Source organism: Carassius carassius, chromosome 41 (genome assembly GCF_963082965.1).
Source record: "Carassius carassius chromosome 41, fCarCar2.1, whole genome shotgun sequence".
Taxonomy (NCBI): domain Eukaryota; kingdom Metazoa; phylum Chordata; class Actinopteri; order Cypriniformes; family Cyprinidae; genus Carassius; species Carassius carassius.
Window position 1 is genome coordinate 9,558,379 of NC_081795.1, and position 18,048 is coordinate 9,576,426.

General features: G+C 38.0%; 2 protein-coding genes across 2 annotated transcripts; one reads left to right on the forward strand and one right to left on the reverse strand.

The window, feature by feature from the left end:
* Positions 1-643: 643 nt before the first annotated feature.
* Positions 644-7,377, forward strand: LOC132123605 (NAD(+) hydrolase SARM1). Its single transcript, XM_059534356.1, has 8 exons — positions 644-1,694; positions 2,300-2,918; positions 3,834-4,046; positions 4,173-4,264; positions 4,507-4,833; positions 5,337-5,526; positions 5,817-5,938; positions 6,089-7,377. Exons 1-8 carry the CDS (start codon positions 1,237-1,239, stop codon positions 6,207-6,209), a joined length of 2,142 nt encoding a protein of 713 aa, XP_059390339.1. The 5' UTR covers positions 644-1,236; the 3' UTR covers positions 6,210-7,377.
* A 1,630-nt stretch (positions 7,378-9,007) lies between these two features.
* LOC132123234 (proton-coupled folate transporter-like) lies at positions 9,008-15,125 on the reverse strand. Its single transcript, XM_059533806.1, has 6 exons — positions 14,720-15,125; positions 13,971-14,362; positions 13,445-13,905; positions 12,484-12,567; positions 12,245-12,401; positions 9,008-9,221 (listed from the first exon to the last, which is right to left on the reverse strand). Exons 1-6 carry the CDS (start codon positions 15,002-15,004, stop codon positions 9,158-9,160), a joined length of 1,443 nt encoding a protein of 480 aa, XP_059389789.1. The 5' UTR covers positions 15,005-15,125; the 3' UTR covers positions 9,008-9,157.
* Positions 15,126-18,048: the final 2,923 nt, after the last annotated feature.

Sequence of the window (18,048 nt, forward strand, 5' to 3'; positions counted from 1 at the left end):
CAAGGAGTGTGACAGCTGAAACCCATGTCTGCATACGTCTGTACGTAGTGGTTCTTGAAGCACTGACGCCAGCTGCAGCCCACTCTTTGTGAATCTCCCCAAAATTGTTTCACAATCCTCTCCGGTTATCTCTATTGCTTGTACACTTTCTTTCTCACATCTTTTCCTTCCCTTGCCTCTCTATTAATGTGCTTGGACACAGAGCTCTGGGAACAGCCAGCCTCTTTTGCAATGACCTTTTGTCTCTTGCCCTCCTTGTGCAAGGTGTCAATGGTCATATTTTGGAAAACTGTCAAGTCAGATTGTGTAGCCTACAGAACTAGACTGAGAGACCATTTAAAGGCTTTGCAGGTGTTTTGAGTTAAGTAGCTGATTGGAGTGTGGCACCAGGTGTTTTCAATATTGAACCTTTTCCCAATATTCAAATTTTCTGAGATACTGAATTTGGGATTTTCCTATGGTTGTCAGTTATAAACATCAGAATTAAAAGAAATAAACATTTGAAATATATCAGTCTGTGTGTAATGAATGAATATAATATACAAGTTTCACTTTTTGAATGGAATTAGTGAAATAAATCAACTTTTATATATATATATATATATATAGTACAAAAAGCTAACATTGCATCCAGTCTTTGTCCAGCAGGGGGCGTTGAGCTAAAGTGGCTCTAAGATGCTGAGGCTGACACACAGGGCGTGTCTATAAACGGACGCTGAGGATGCTTGAGCAATCATGATCAACAATCTTGACTTTATTTAAAATATAACGGCTTCAAATTGTTTTATTTTATGAATAAGTACCGCTTCAGTTGGCTTTGACAGGAATCTATCCGAGGGGGGTAAAAGGACAGTGGAAATAGTCGTCTTTGTCTAACAAAACCCAGCCGATTGCCGGTGTAGAGCGATACAAACCGGCTAATGTCTAATTTTCTTAAAACATCAGGTCATTCTGACAGCTTCATATAGTTATTTGGTGGTTTTTAAACAACCTCGTGGATCCTTTCTTACAGTGGATTCTTAAAGCGTATCTTAAAGGCTTTTGCCAGTGCACTGACGTCATTTGTGTTTGTATTATTATTTTTTTCTGACATCAGCTCGATAAAGTGGTTTGCTGTAAACGGTATCTGTTAATGAAATAAACCCACGCATTAGACATAAATGATTTGCCTTTTGTCACAGCTGAAAGACAAAAAAAAAAACAGAACTGTTTTTATAACAGACAAATAGCTGGTGGATGTTTTTGTCTGTTGTCGTGTATCTCCGCGAAATTTGCCGTTATTTCTCCATGTTTAGCACCGACAGACTCACGGTTCCTCAATATGTCAGTAATCGGCTACACACCCGGAGGACGGGCTCTGACCCCAGGGCTGTGTCTCCGGGGATCAGCGCCGACGTTCGGGCCGTGTTGGACGGCTCTCTCCCCGCGCTGCGCTCCGCGATCAAAACACTAAAGTCTTCGAAAGACACCGGGGATGTGGAGGAGACCCGCCGGGCCATCGCTGAGACTTTCCAGCTGGTTGAGGAGGCCTGGATCCTGCCCGCAGTGGGCCGACGGGTAGCAGAGGAAATCTGCAACAGGGTCCGGCTGGATGGGGGTCTAGAACTGCTCTTGCAGCTGCTGCAGACACCTGCTGTAGAAATCACATATGAGTCTGCCAAGCTCCTTGAGCAAATACTGGTCTCAGAAAACAGGTAAGGAACATTCTTGATAAAGTAGCTGAGAGTGATTGATGAACATGAATTCAGGACAAACTTTTTCTTCTCTGTAAATATTTTCAGCTCTAGTAAACTTCACTTGTTTTGTGTACTGCATGTCACATGTTTTGTTTAAATGAAGTTGAAGAAACCAAACTGGTAAACTTACTCCTAATATGACACAATGATTTATAGTTCAAGAAACTCAGTATTAAACAGTATTAATCAGTATTAAACAGCCCTGCCTCAGGGCTCAGTTCTTGGACCACTTCTCTTCTCTGTCTACATGACATAATTAGGTTCTGTCATTCAGTCTGTCATTCTGTCATTTTTTTTTTTTTACAGATTTTATTGTTGCTAATAGCAGCACATTTTCTTTACTAAACCTGTCAGTTGTTCCCTTTTCATTTGCAATATTAATATTGTTTTTAATCCCAGTCCATCCTGCATTTGTCCTCAAATGAAGTTGTGTGTGTGAAGTTGGATGGGTTAAATGCAGAGCACAGATTTAGAGGATGAGACGCCACAGGTCATTTTGACTTTTCAAAAGGCTTATATACATACAAATTCTTTTAAATTCTTGTTTTTGTATTTTTCTGCAGGGATTATGTGGCACGTATGGGGCTTGGGGTCATCCTGAACCTGACCCGTGAACAGGATGATGCTCAGCTCGCACGGAGTGTGTCGGGCATCCTTGAGCACATGTTTAAACACACAGAGGAGACATCTGCGCAGCTCATCACTAACGGAGCACTGGACACCCTCCTGTATTGGTGCCGTGGAACAGACCCAACTGTACTGCGGCACTGCGCTGTGGCCCTGGCAAACTGTGCTATGTACGGTGGGCACCGCTGCCAGCGTCTGATGATCGAAAAACAGGCAGCTGAATGGCTGTTCCCACTGGCATTTTCCAAAGAGGACGAGCTGATCCGGTTCCATGCCTGTCTGGCTGTGGCTGTGCTGGCAGCTAATAGGGAGATAGAGAAAGAAGTGGTGAAGTCTGGTACTCTGGAGTTGGTGGAACCATTTATCGCCTCGTTGGACCCTGAAGAGTTTGCACGAAACATGTTGGACAGTGCAGACAGCATGCAGGGCCGCACCGCATCAGACCTGCAGCACTTACTGCCCCTGCTGGACGGCACATGTCTGGAGGGGAAATGCATTGCTGCATTCTACCTGTGTGTGGAGACTAGTATCAAGTCTCGTCAACGTAATACCAAGGTCAGGCAGACTCTATATTTACTCCTCTAGGCATTCACTGTATTACGAATGAGAGTGTCTTGGTTATATGATTGCATGAATGAAATAAAGTTGTATCTAATATATATATATATTATGTATAATTAAAAAATATCTATTAATATATGTCTATGTATATTATATATATGATTTTATTTAATTAATGCAGATTTTTAGTACTAAGACATGAGTATAAATAAAATATGAATAACTATAATATTTATATATTCAAAAAATAAATAAACAATCTAAGACACAAGCATAATTAACAGCACTGCATCTTTAAATATTTTTCTGGTGATTTGCAAAAATATATATAATATCTAGAAAAATATATATAATATTAGTTAATTTGATGAGGCTGAGTTAAAAATATATAAAAAAAACCTTGCCAGTTTTATATGTATGTATATATATATGTATGTGTGTGTGTGTGTGTGTGTGTGTGTGTGTGTGCCAGCTGTAATGTACTTATCAAAACAATAAAAGCAGTCAAAGGACAAAAGTTTCACAAACAAAATTTGACAAAAATAAGTATTCAAAATGTATCACTTAATTTAAAGTCTGCAAAGGGTTAGAAATCAGGATTAGGCACAAAATAATGTCTTCAGAATCAACAAATAGTTGTGAACTGGCTCAAAGAAAGATAGGAATCATGTCTCCATGGCAGTTTTATTGGTGATTAAGGGATAACACAAGACGTCTTGACCTTACAAATGGTTGTCGAAAGAAAAAATGTAAAATAAAATCATATTTTGTGATGTGCTAGAGCAAAACAGGCACTACTTTTGGAGCATTAAAAATTTGTAAGAATTAATTATTGGATTTCATTCAGCCAATATGATGCAAAATATTCATACACTTAATTGTAAATTTTTCCTGGATCTTTCTACTCAGATATTTCAGGAGATTGGAGCTGTCCAGAGTCTAAAGAGGATCGTCATGTACTGCAGTAATGCCACTGTGTGCTCGCTGGCTAAGCGGGCCTTAACGATGATGAGCGAAGACGTCCCGAGGCGTATCCTTTCATCTGTACCCAACTGGAAGAGCGGAGAGGTGCAGACCTGGCTGCAGCAGATTGGCTTCAGTGCATTCAGTGAACGGTTTCAGGTTTGTACACAGCTTCCATTTCCTGTATAGGTGACCTTAGATAAAGGTGAAGGATAGGATGATATCGTATCGTGATATCTCTTTTGCTGTGGATTTGAGAAGGGTTTTGTGTACCATATCTCTCAGGCACTGCAGGTGGATGGAGATCTACTGCTTAATATCACAGAACAGGATCTGATCCAGGATCTGGGCATGACTTCTGGGCTCACTCGCAAGAGGCTAGTGCTATTTAATTGTTTGAAATACTTCTTTATTCTAAATTTCAACTTAAAAGTTTGAAATCACGTTAAATATCTGGGATTTAAAAACCTAATTTAAATTTGGAAGCCTGGTGTGTTTTTGGATTTTGAGAAATTAAAAAATAAATACAATTAATTATTTAGTTTTTTTTTTTGCAAAATAGACACATTTTCATTGTATTGTCATAACCTGTAACAGTTCTCTGAAAACCTCTGTGCAGGTTTCTTCGAGATCTGCGTGTACTGAAAACCTACACCGACTACTCCACATGTGACCCCAATAACCTGGCAGACTGGCTTGCTGATATAGACCCACGATTCCGTCAGTACACCTACAGCTTGGCTCAGTCGGGAGTCGATCGGAACAATATCATCCACATTACAGACCAACAATTGCTGTCTGACTGCCATATAGAGAATGGAATCCATCGTGCGAAGATCCTTTCTTCTGCCCGCCGCCCTGTTAAACCCTGCTTAACTGATTCCCAACCCACGGGCCCTGATGTGTTCATCAGCTACCGTCGCACAACGGGTTCACAGCTTGCCAGGTCAGACCGCAAATGAGAGGATTCTTATCTGTCTTTACAGTAATGGCACTTATTTACTCAGATTCTATTTGAATGACAATGGATGCAAAATATAACTATACATATTGATTATTGGATATTTGTTTGTGCACATACACTTTTATCCTATTTTTTTTGTACATTTAGATTACATTTGCCACCATGTAACTCTCACTTAAAGTTAATCTTTAAAATGTAATAATTTATTAAATTAATCTTAATTTACATAACACTGTTTTATGCGATTTTCCTGTTCTCTGGCAAATCTCAAATGGAATATACTTGTTTCATGCTGAAAAGCGGATGTACTATTTTTAATTAAAATGTAGTAATTTCTAAACTCACGTGTAAAATTATCTCTTGAAATAATTTTTTTTGTGTGTTCCATTTATCATTTATTTAGACAAAGTAGTATAGAACTGGATTATTGGAAATTTTTGGGTTGAATTACTCCCATGTCTCCTGTTCTTTATCTTTCTGTGCAGCTTACTGAAAGTGCATCTACAGTTACGTGGTTTCAGCGTCTTCATCGACGTAGAGAAACTTGAAGCTGGCCGGTTTGAGGAGAAGCTGATCACGAGTGTCCAGCGAGCGCGCAACTTCATTTTGGTGCTGTCAGCCAATTCGCTGGACAAATGCATGGGCGACGTGGCTATGAAAGACTGGGTTCATAAGGTTCGAGGAAGAAATCCTTCTTCGATCAAAGTGTACTTTAATAAATAAAGCCATATTTACTCAATCTCCAGGTTGTACATTGTACAAAAGCTGCAATTGGACTGAAAACACTCCTGCAGGCTTCAGTCATTACAGTCATCATTAACTGAATCCCTATTAGATAATCCTAAATCTGTTCTCAGAAGATGCCAAAACGTCCTTCTGCCAAGACCTTGAAATATGTAATTATGCGTATTAACATTGTCATTCAGCCATCTGAGGTTAAATGTTTTGTTTTATGTTATCCATAGGAGATCGTCACTGCTCTGAAAGGGAAGAAGAACATTGTTCCTGTTACTGATAACTTTGTGTGGCCCGAACCAGCCTCTCTGCCAGAGGATATGAACACCATTCTCAAGTTTAATGGCATTAAGTGAGTCAACATTCTGCCTGACTAAACATGTTAACAGGTGCAATTACTCTATGACATACAATATGCACTCCTCTAGTTTATGCCTGCTCAGTAACTTGTAGGCTCTAATCTAAAAATAATTAACGTTAATATCTTCTCTCAATGTCACAGGTGGTCCCATGAGTATCAAGAAGCAACTATTGAAAAGATTCTGCGCTTCCTTGAGGGATGCCCAAGCCAAGAGCAACCAGACGGAGCAAAAATTGAGAAAGAAGAGCCACAGAAGAAATAAAACATACATTTGACCAAAAAAGTCTTTTATTATGCCTAATAACTAGGTGTTTCTATTAATGACTGCCACTTAACCAGAACACACCTGCTTACTCCTCAGAGGCCAGTGTTTCCTTCAGCTGTATGCATGTCTAGATAGATAACTGCGGAAAATTCAACTTTAACAGAGAAAAAACATAAGTGTAACCTACCCAGAGACACACTGGAACTTTAAATGTGTGGTCACAATGGCAAATATCAGTGGACTCAGTGGGCACTGCTCACATAGAAGTCATTTTCAAACCATGCAACTTTCTGTTGGTTAGGGTGGCAGTCCACATGACCAAATTGAACCTGTTGTGAAATCTACATGGGGAATTAGTTCCACCCTCAAGCTAAATTAGTGATTCCTGTTGACATCCTCCTGTGAAAATTTCCTGAACAACAGTAAATGTTACTTCACCACAAGAGCTATTTACAGCTTTATGTCTGTCTACAACATTTGTGGCAAATAACATTGAATATTCCTCAATTATGCTATAGTAATTAAACTTGCTATATACTGACTGCTCCCAGAATTGAGTGGGACATTTCTGTAACTCAGGAAGTTGAATTGATTTATGCATTATCAATCATATTTATGACATAGTCAATCTCTGTTTATTCAACATAATAATAGATAATCTTGCTTTGTAGCATAATCAGTTAGATTATTGAAAAGAAAAAGCCTTAAGAAACTATAAACATCAATTTGTATTTTTTCTGAACTGGATTAGCATTAGGTTACAAAGGTGTCAGAATACTTTAGTTCCTCAAAAATAGTTTCTAGTTAGATTTCTAGACCTTTGTGTCTAAGGTTTTTTGCAGTTTGTTATGCAAGTTATATTTTAGTTGTAAGTTATTATATTAAATTATGGTTAGTCATCACATTAAGCAGTATTTGGAAGAAGTTGCAGGATTTGAATTTCAAGCTTTCGTGTTCAGTCACTGAAGATGCAACTGATCAAGGAAAACTCTAATGACCATTTACTAACACCTCAAGCTTTATCCTGCTATTGAGCTCCTTACTGTTGCCTTATGATGTCTGAGTATATTTCAAGTGTGATACAATATGTAAAATCTGTAAAATGAAATAACGAAATGTTCTCTATCAGGCATAAACACGGCAATAAAGCTTGTTTTGGAAAACATCCCTTTATTCCACATTTTGTTTCACGAAAATATTATATTCAAATATTATTTTACTAAACTGTTTCAATAACTGTTTTAAAGCTTTCAGAGAACACAAAGCATTAGATGGCATTTTTACTTCCTGAAAAAAAAACAAACCCACATAATTCGTGCCTGCGTATCAGATTTTACAAGTCTAGAACACAAATAACATGATGAAGCATGTTAGCATCAGGAGGTTTATTACTACTATTGTCTCTGATACACCTGTGAGACATGACCTGTGCAGGTTATATGATCCTGTGCCTTCAGGTACCTTGAATTCAAGGTTGTTATTCAAAGGTTAAATGTGTAATTTTCATAAAAGGCTAATTTCATGTCAAACAATCCAAATTTGAAAATCTTCCCTGGCTCAAAATTTTAATTTTGTCAATTTTTTTCTGGAGAAACAAACATAAATAGAGATAAAAGGCTAATTATTTCTGTTATGACATACTTTGTTAAGGGGAGTCAAAACTTTTCACTTGATATTTGAAGGAGAATGGTAAGTCTTTTAGTAAAGCATGTTGACTTTAAGGTCCAGGTGCATGTTATCGAATTTTACCCATTTTCAGTGGTAGAGAACCAAATGTGGGCCACTTCTCATTAAATATTCATCCATTCCATCTTTTAAAGCTTTTCTCTTGTGTTTCTTGCACCGTAAACCTCTGTGACCCCTGGCTAAGTTGGCCGAGGTGACAGAATGCCCCCAACCTGAATTGCAAAAACAGGTTCAAACTGGTTTCCCAAACACAGCCCACTGTTCTCCCACTGGTCCCCAGATAAATCACTCCCAAATGAACACTATTGGTTGAGCTAATATTGCTGTCAGGCTGGTCAGGGCGCCGGAAAAATAATGGTTTTGGTAGTCCCACAGAGCCACATTGAACACTTTTTGGGGAAGGCCACCTACCCACCCACCTATACAAAATACACACATCCCCTTATTCAATAAATCAATATTTATTAACAGAACAGATTTAAAAACAACAAAAGCTGACCAAATTGCAGTGCAATTAATAATAATAAAAAGAATCAAACAGGAATACATAAATATACAACACAACAATCCATAGTGACGTAAGATTACCCTGAATGATACAAAGAATGTTAAAACCTGGTAAAACAAATGTGTCTTAAAATTGATTTTAAAATAGAGATATGGGGTGGAAGGCTATTCCAGAGTTTTGGTTCAGCTGTAGCAAAAGCACAATCACCTCGATTTTTAAGTTTGGTTCTAGGAACAGTGGATTCTTATACTGGGATTGCATAGGCTACTTTCACAGGGAACTATGTAGATCAATAATCCTTGAACATTCACTCTAAGTGGCTGAACAATGGTGTCAAATAGTGCTGATGTTAGAATAAGATGAGGATCACAAGATGCAGAAATTGTGGAATTCATCACATTCAATAAAAAAAAAAATACTGTTCAAATGTTTGGGGTCTGTATAATATTGTACAAATTCAATTAATTACTGTGAAATATTAATACAATTTGAAACAGCTTTTCTATTTTAATGTATTTTCAAATTTAATTTATGGCAAAGCTGAGTCTTCAGAGTCACAAGATCCTCAAGAATCCTTGCTCAAGAAAAAAAAATCTTAATATCCATTATAAAAACGGTTGTGCTGCTTAATATTTTTTCATGATTGTATTTTTAATAGATATATTAAAGTAACAGAATTTATCAATCAATCAATTTAATGTGTCTTTACTGTCACTTTTTTTATCAATTTAATCTTTGCTGAATAAAAGAATCAGGATATCCCAGAGCCTTCTCTGTTTTCTCCGCACTCTCTCTCCTCCTGGAAACCCAAGCCTCTGTACACATCACAATGAAAAGATATGTTTAGATTAAGATAAAGCCATCACATACATAAAAACAAGAAATCTGTTTACAGTTTTTTACGATTGCTATGACAGATTTTTCAATACTTTTAACAATTTTCCAAAACTCTTAACACAGTTAGCACTACATCCGCCTGTGTAAGCTATACTATTAACACATTTCTTGTTGCTTTAACACAAAATGCATACAATTAACACAAATTTAAAATGCTTGAACTTCTTTTACACACAAGCTCAAACAAGACCAAAACAATGGATTTTTACTGCCAAATTTACCAATGATTTAACACTGTATGTCAGAACAGATAACACCATGTTCTAAACCTAACCTTACAGGCTAAAGTCAAGGTAAACAGCTGTTCATATTGTGAATTGAAACACAAATATATTCCCTGTATTTTATTCCATTGCTAATGAGAAACAGCTTATTGAAGTTATGCAAATATATAAATCACAGCTGATTCCCATCTAGGAAGCACACTCAGGTGTTGAGGTTCTTTCAATCACATGATCATATGTTCTAAAAGAGGACTCTTTGGGCTGATCTTGTGTGGAAAAGAAACAATATAGAGCAACACAAAGAAAGAAAGAAAGAAAGAAAGAAAGAAAGAAAGAAAGAAAGAATGCCTGCAAGAGGGAGAGGAAGACGAGTACCAGGACAAGGGAGAGGAGTGGGGCAAGGACAAGGGCAAGGGAGAGGGAGAGGAGTGGGGCAAGGACAAGGGCAAGGGAGAGGAGTGGGGCAAGGACAAGGGCAAGGGAGAGGGAGAGGAGTGGGGCAAGGACAAGGGCAAGGGAGAGGAGTGGGGCAAGGACAAGGACAAGACAGAGGAGTGGGGCGAGGGAGAGGGAGAGGGAGAGGGAGAGGAGTTAGAATGCGTGGTGGCACTCAAAGAAGGACCAGAGCTAGGGTAACTGATCAAATAAGAGCAACTATCATTGACCATGTCATAAACCATGGGCTATCATATAGAGAGGCTGGTGAACGAGTACAACCAAATCTCAGCCGGGACACAGTGGCATCCATTGTCAGTATTTTCATTGAAACCAACAGGTAGGAGTATTGCTTCTCCTACAGCAAAGTGTACTGTAAATACTGTAATATTACCATTTACAGTATAAGAGTGACTGTATGCCTCCTGTCTCTAATATATAACTGTATTTTGTTCCTCTAAGGATTCAACGTCTACCTCCCTCAGGGGGCAGAGGAAAGCTCCTGAATGAAGAACAGGAACTTGCTATTGTCAACATGGTGATTGCTGACAATGAAATAAAACTGAAGGACATTCAGTCCAGAGTTGTTGAGGACAACCTCGTCTTTGGGAACATTGCAGCAATCAGCATAACATCCATTTCTCGGACTCTAGCTAAACACAGAGTCCTAATGAAACAACTATACAAAGTTCCTTTTGAAAGGAACAGTGAGCGCATCAAAAACTCCGTCACCAATACGTCCAGGTAAGGTTATGCAATACAGTCATTACTGTACTATACACAGTGTGTTTTGCAGTAAACTACTCTATAAACCTGGAGTACATTAGGACATACAGTAGATATACAGTACAGCACAGCATGTACATACACTGTGTCTAATTACTTTCAGAGAGTCATGGAGTTGGAGGCCAATCAAGTCCCACATGAAATTATCTATGTTGACGAGGCTGGCTTAAACTGGGCGAAAAGGCGTCGCCGTGGGAGAAACATAATTGGCAAAAGGGCCACAGTTACCGTGCCGGGCCAGAGAGGAGCCAACATCACCATGTGTGCCGCAATCTCCAACAATGGTGCACTCCTGCATAAATGTGAGATTGGCCCCTACAACACCGACCGCCTTCTCCTATTTTTAGAAGACCTGCACGAAAGATTGGTGCCAGAGGTAGAAAGGGGACCGGTGGGAGACCACTTGCCAATATATGTGATCACATGGGACAATGTGGCATTCCACCATTCCCGTGCAGTCACAGCATGGTTTGACGCCCATCCTAGGATGGTGTCCCTTTTCCTTGCTCCTTACTCCCCTTTCCTCAACCCCATTGAGGAGTTTTTCTCATCCTGGAGATGGAAGGTTTTTGACCATCGCCCACATGACCAAATGTCCCTCCTGGATGCAATGGATGCTGCATGCCAAGACATCACAGCTGAACACTGCCAGGGGTGGATAAGGCATGCAAAAAGATTCTTCCCATGATGCCTTGCCAGAGAAGATATCAGGTGTGATGTGGATGAGAACATGTGGCCAAATGCAGAAGACCGGGCAGATTAGAAGTTTACTTTGTTTTTTTTAATTATTATTCCGGTGCTTTTTCTGTTTGTATATCTTGCAGTAATGTCCTTTTGCAAATAAAGTCTTTACTGCAGCAATTCTGTCTCTGTCTTTTTTTTAGAACTGTAACTGTACATTCTATAAAGCTACCCTGAGATGGTCATTCATTTTTTGTGACAAAATGCATGCATTTACTAAACCCAACAAAACAAAAATGTAGAGAGGCTTCAAAAGAAACTACAGTGCAAAACACAATCTCTGATCAATACAATATACTGTACTGTCCATTGTATAAGGGCAGACCTGTCACATAAAATAATGCAGTTTCTGTAATTTCAGCTGATGATAGTGTTTTTTTTGTCATTGTGTTATGATTGACTAAATGTTCCTGTTGGAAGAGAACATGTGTTAGTGTTTTGAATAATTATTTGATTTTGAAACATGTTTGCAGTGTTTTGGTAGACATAGTGTATTGTGTTAGTGTATTATTGTATTTTGAAAATTAGATTTGGAGTTTAGTTTACAATGTGTGATTTTGAGCATGAAATTAACCGTTTTGCCAATTGTGTGTTTTAGGTGTGTTGGTGTGTTAAGAGTTTAGGAAATTTGTTAAATGTATTGAAAAATCTGTCATAGCGATTGTAAAAAACTGTAATAACATCTTTATAATAATTTTGCTGTTATGGTTCATTCACAAACTGAGAGTCTAAATAATAACAACTGAGGGTTTTACCCAATAATGGCAGCTGAAATCAGGAGCATGATGGCCCCAAAGATGAAAGGGAACCCCTTCATGAAGTGCAGGGTGGCGGGGTAGAGAGAGTTAAAGACCACACTAGATACTAGTGAGCACAGGCCTTCTACACATGCCACTGAAGCAAACAGAGCACCTAGGATGAAGCAAAACGTGAACAAAACTCTTTCTTTTTATTTAATGATATTCATTGGTGACACAAAGCTGTTCTTGTTCACCTTGTTCTAAAGGGTCCACCAGCTTGGACAGTTTAGACCTCAGGACTGGGGTAGAAGCCATAAAAAGGAAGCACAGGCCATATCCTGAAACAGACAGACAGATAAGCAGTAATTCTGCAAATTCATTTCCTTGATAGACATTTACCTACTGTAGACACTTGAGGACAGTGAGGTTGCATAAGCACCTCATATATCTTGATTTTTATCATGTAATGTAGGCATGCTCTAAATAGTAGAACACTAACATAATATCTTTGCTTTTAATTGAGCTGTAGATTATATTATTGCAATTTAAATAATGTTTTTTCTATTTTAATATACTTTAATAATGAAAAGCTGAATTTTTATCAATCATAACTCTAGTCTACAGCTTCACATGATCCTTGTATGATATGTATGATATGATATGTATATATATAGAGTAACCTGTGATATTTTCTCAGGATTCTTTGATGAATTAAAAGGTAAAAAGGACAGCATTTATATAAAATAGGAATCTTTTGTAACAATATACACTCCCGTTCAAAAGTTTGGGGTCAGTAATGTTTTTTTCTTTCTTTTATTTAAAAAAAAAAAAAACTTTTATTCAGCAAGAATGATAAATTAAATAGAAAGTGAAATTGCATCAATAATTGCATGAATTACATTTACAAAAATATATATTTAAAATAAATGCTATTATTTTGAACCTATTCAACAACTATTACTGAAAAAAATGTGCACTAACATTTTTTTTAAGCAGTAACAGAATCTACATATTAGAATAATTTCTGAAGGATCATGTAACACTAAGACTGTAAATTCAGCTTTGCTAACACAGGAATAAATGAAATCTTAAAACAAACAGCTACTATGTAAACATTTTTTATCAAATAAATGAAGCATTGGTAAACTTAAGACTTCTTTCAAAACAATTAAAAAAAATCTTACGACCCTAAACTGTATATATCAGAGGTCTTACCGGTGAACATCAGAGCTGTGGTATTAGCGAAAGAAATCGCAATTAATCCCACTATGTTAGAGATAAGGCCCACCAAAGCCACCCAGGAGTCCTTCATACAGCACTGCATGGCCCTTAGCCCCATCAAGCTAGTGAGGTAGGCCAGATTTTTGGCTGCAGAGCCATAACCGATCAGCTCTGGACCCCAGCAGAGCGGAGAACTCAACTCATAGAGCACGTAAAGGTCACTGCAGCCTAAATGTACAGACACCACCAAAAAGAAGCAGATAGTGTAGAGCCACAGTTCGGCTCGGCGTCCCTGTGGTGCATCAGATGAATAGAGGTGGAAGATGGCCCGGTGGTGCCTGGTGGAGAGAAGCTTTGCCTTGGGGTCAGGGGTGACTGTTTCAGGCACAAACAGGTATGCGTAGAGCGCTGCTGCAAGATTTGTGGCCAATAATAGCCAGAATGGGTTGATATACCTGTAGGGAAAACCAGACATGATTTTTTGATCTTTATTCTTGGAAATATTTAAAAGCTAAAATACCCTTGTGCCCGTTGCCACTGTCCTCCAATGACGCTTGCAAATATGCCAGCCACTCCGAGACAAGCCTCTAGTATCGCTACACGAAAAGTGCGAGACCCCCTGCCACTCGTGTCGGCCATATACGCAAAGCAACCGGCCAAAATGGCATTGAAGTCCCCGGACAGGCCGCTACAGATTCTCCCAATGAGGAACCAGAACACAGGCAGCTTCAGGTACATTACAATCAAATACACAGATGCCTGAACAGCCAGGCCAAGGGAAGGGATGATCAGAACCAGACGTCGACCTGCACGGTCACTCCATGAGCCCAGCAGGGTCACCATGATCAACCCAACTAGTAATCCACCCAAATTGATGTACAGGTTCCAGTGTGCAGTCAGGGTCTCCACTTTCTAGATAAAGGAAACAAGAGACAAATAAAACCATCGTTTCTGTTCTCTTCTGAGATCTCCTTCATTTTAAGTTTGAGTAATTTTTTTTGGGGGGGGGGGGGGGTATAATGTAGCTTTTTAGTAGGCTATTTGAGACATAGAGCCTACCTTTTTTGAGATGTTTTACAATGTAATAACTTTCATGGCATTTTAACCAATTTTTTTTATATATTTAGTAGAGCCACTTCAAAGTTTCATTCGTTTGGGAATCGTGCTTCACTGGTCGCGCAGATTGTTTTTGATTTAGCTACTAAAAGAAATGACTTTTTCTGAATAAAACCCTTTTTTTTTTAAATAAAAGTGTCAAGTATCTGTTACCTTCAGCAGGGGGTCGTGGACTGTAGCATTACATCCTCCACCTTTAGTTCCATTGTAACCCACATCTTCACTGAAACGATCCCACAGGTACTGCGTGCTCAAAGGCCACTGGAGAGCTATGGAGAACTTGGAAAGGAACATTACGGGCTCCACAGTCACGGAAAACGGACATGAACACGGCGGTGGACGTTTGCTTTCTGGCACCTTAAAACAACAACAGACTCTTCTGGAGTCACTCGACTCTAGGTCCTCCGCAAGAATAGCGCTGGTGTCAGAATTATCCATGATTTAAAGCGTTTACAGTCCCAACGCTTAAATCACACTGACTACAAAGCTGCACGACAAAAGAGTGTTAACATAACTCAGTCTGAACAAGCAGCAACCACGATCAGCTGATAGAAAGTGGCTTAAGGTATACACTGGGTGTCTTCATGCAGTTTGTTGTGCTGCTGTCGCCCCCTCTTGCTATTCATTTAAAACTGACATGAAACTGATGTCATTCTAAGTATAAAAGTGTTACATCCTAGGACTAAACACATTTTTTTCGCATTTATTTTGTAAATAATCTTTATACTGCATTATTATATTATATTATATTATATTATATTATATTATATTATATTATATTATATTATATTATATTATATTATATTATATTATATTATATTATATTATATTATCAATAAGTTATATATTATCAATAAGTTATATATTATGAATCAAATAACAGAAAATATCAGAATTTTCTACTAGCACGTTTTGTCAGGTAAAGTAGGCTACAAACCTATTGGGATGTATTAGTGAACCAGTTCTGTAATCATTGGGAAGCAGCAAATAGTATACAAATATTATTCATTTATTTACATTCATGCTAGATCATAATTCAAGTAATAACAGGATTTTAAAAGCATTTGAGCATGAAATCATTTTGAAGAGGTGCACCTGGTTTAACCTCTCAAATAGGATTTTCATATCGCAGGTTGATATGATATATCGATTTCACTTGCTCACAGGAATATAGAAAGATAAATTACTCTTTGTGAAATCCAATTTCATACTAATCTACTACTCGATGTATATCAGTATTTTACTTCATACTAAAATGATTAAGATACCTTATTTATTTATTTATTTATTTACATTTGTATTTAACTGTATATAAAATAAATAATTTGTTTCTGATTCTCTGTTTTATGGAATGGTAAGTTAGCAATACCGGTTTCATTTTTTAAAACATGATCAGCGGTGAACAGTTTGAAATTCTGGTAAAATTGTACGTTATACTTTGATTAAAAAATTATTTATTTTCAACAATTTCATGTGAGTTTAAATGTAAGCTGAGGATTTTTCTCTGAAGAATTATCAGAGAGAAAAAGAGGTGAAATCCAGTAAATATCTGTAATGTATCTTAGTGACATTGCACTTAGAAACTGCTTTCAAAATAACCTGCGGTGTCAAGTCATTAAAATGTTAGCAGTAAAATTTATGTTACACTGTCCTAACGTGGGAGTGCCATGAGAAAAATCTTTTTGTTTTCTTTGTGGGACCTTCAGCTCCTCTGATAATATCTATGAGATCATGTTTCAGTGACAGATAGAAAGAGAGAGAGAGAGAGAGAGAGAGAGAGAGAGAGAGAGAGAAAGATGACTATTCCTCTTTTATGTGCACTTTGACATTTGATGAATAAGTTCAGCTCCTCTAGACATATTGCAGTGACAGATAGAAACACTTGATCTTTATAAATGGTTTTTCAATTCTTCATGTGTTGTCATGAGTATTTCCTACAAGATATTTGCTTTTATTGTATACTGTATATACTGTATGTGTGTGTGTTTGTATCATGAAGAAATTGATCTAATAATAAGATAAACACATTTTATAGCTCAATGTTTATTTAACATTCATTTTGTCTTTGAGTCTTGTGTCTCTCCCTCGTTTATTCTTTTGCTCCACCCTTGCTATCAGTTTGTCACACAGTGGGAAAGAGCACTGTAAGTCTGCCAGAGGCATTCTCATTTTAGCTGCTGTCTTTCATTCTTTATAAATGTAAGCATTGTTTAATCTAAAGAGGGGTGTTTGACTTGAGAGATTTTTCTTTGATTTCCTCTTCATGTGCTAGACTGAATTCAGAGTATAACATTTCAACACAGAGTTTGTTGAAGATATTTTCAACCACTTTAAATGTTCAGCCCTGTGTGTTTTAGTAACAAGGTACTGTCAAACTTTCACTATTTGTGGTGGAGCCTCCAGAGTTTGTTTGTGTGAATGTCACTCATCTTTGCACCCGTTGACAGGAAACATCATTGATTTTTTCCCTAAAGGCATTCTAGGTGACTGTGCTCATGTTGAACACTTCTTGCAATGTTTCTCAATTTGCTTTTTGGTGACTTCAGTATAGAACATACAGTACATTATGGGAAAGGTAAGGAAGGGCTCTATACATGCGGTACCTGCGGCTTTCACTAGAGATTAGCCTGAACGTGTGATATGCTGCCAGAACTGGGGGCACAATTGCCCTCACCATCACACACCCTGAGGGCCCCACTGATGAGTAAAAACTACATTAGGACTCAAATGTGTCTTCACATCTCTATTCATAAAGAAATATAAATGGTATATAGCACCGTAACAGGCTGTAATTTCAACAGAGTTGGTTATTATGTTTAATATGATGTAGCTTGGTTTGATGTCATACAGACATTTCCTTGTATTGTCCATCAGAGGGATTCTGCTCCAGGATTACCTGACTCAGAATGGTGCAGATCTTCTGAATGGCCTACAGGTTACTAGAAATCTTGGAGTTATTGCCAAAGCAAACAAATTCCAATCAAAACAAATAGTAATAGTAGATAGTAAATGACAGACATTATGGCAAATGTGGATGCTCTTGTGCTTTGCTGGGCATGCTTCCATTTCCAGCTCCAGTGACCTTGATTGGTTTGGACCAAGTGGAGGGGACAGAAGGCAAATCCTTTAATGCAATGAGATGAATTGGAGGTTGAGTGGATGAGTGTAGTGTAAGGATGAGATTTGACAAACTGTGCACAGGTGGACTACAGGCACTGTTAACCCTCGGATGTTAGCCCTTATGATCCTAACGTGTCTGTAATGATGCACCAGTAAATTCTGAGCAATGAGAGCATAGGTTCACAACATCATGGGTTTTCTAATACCATTGCTGAGTAGAATTCACTGATACCAAAGTGAGTAAAATTCACTGGGGTAAATATATCACTCTCGTAATAAGAGTGGATAGCTGGACATGTGCAGTTGTTGAACCCTGCCGTAAAGCTACAAGATGATATTGCCATCAGAATGATGTTGAAACT

What these genes read in the sequence shown, in the direction of transcription:
- LOC132123605 (XM_059534356.1), top strand. Translation starts at nt 1,237, where the DNA reads ATGTTTTTGTCTGTTGTCGTGTATCTCCGCGAAATTTGCCGTTATTTC. An exon ending in CTCGTCAACGTAATACCAAG is followed by an intron (nt 2,919 to 3,833) that starts GTCAGGCAGACT and finishes CTTTCTACTCAG; the next exon opens with ATATTTCAGGAGATTGGAGC. An exon ending in ACGGGTTCACAGCTTGCCAG is followed by an intron (nt 4,834 to 5,336) that starts GTCAGACCGCAA and finishes CTTTCTGTGCAG; the next exon opens with CTTACTGAAAGTGCATCTAC.
- LOC132123234 (XM_059533806.1), bottom strand. Translation starts at nt 15,004, where the DNA reads ATGGATAATTCTGACACCAGCGCTATTCTTGCGGAGGACCTAGAGTCG. An exon ending in CAGTGGCAACGGGCACAAGG is followed by an intron (nt 13,906 to 13,970) that starts GTATTTTAGCTT and finishes TTTTCCCTACAG; the next exon opens with GTATATCAACCCATTCTGGC. An exon ending in CACAGCTCTGATGTTCACCG is followed by an intron (nt 12,568 to 13,444) that starts GTAAGACCTCTG and finishes TGTCTGTTTCAG; the next exon opens with GATATGGCCTGTGCTTCCTT.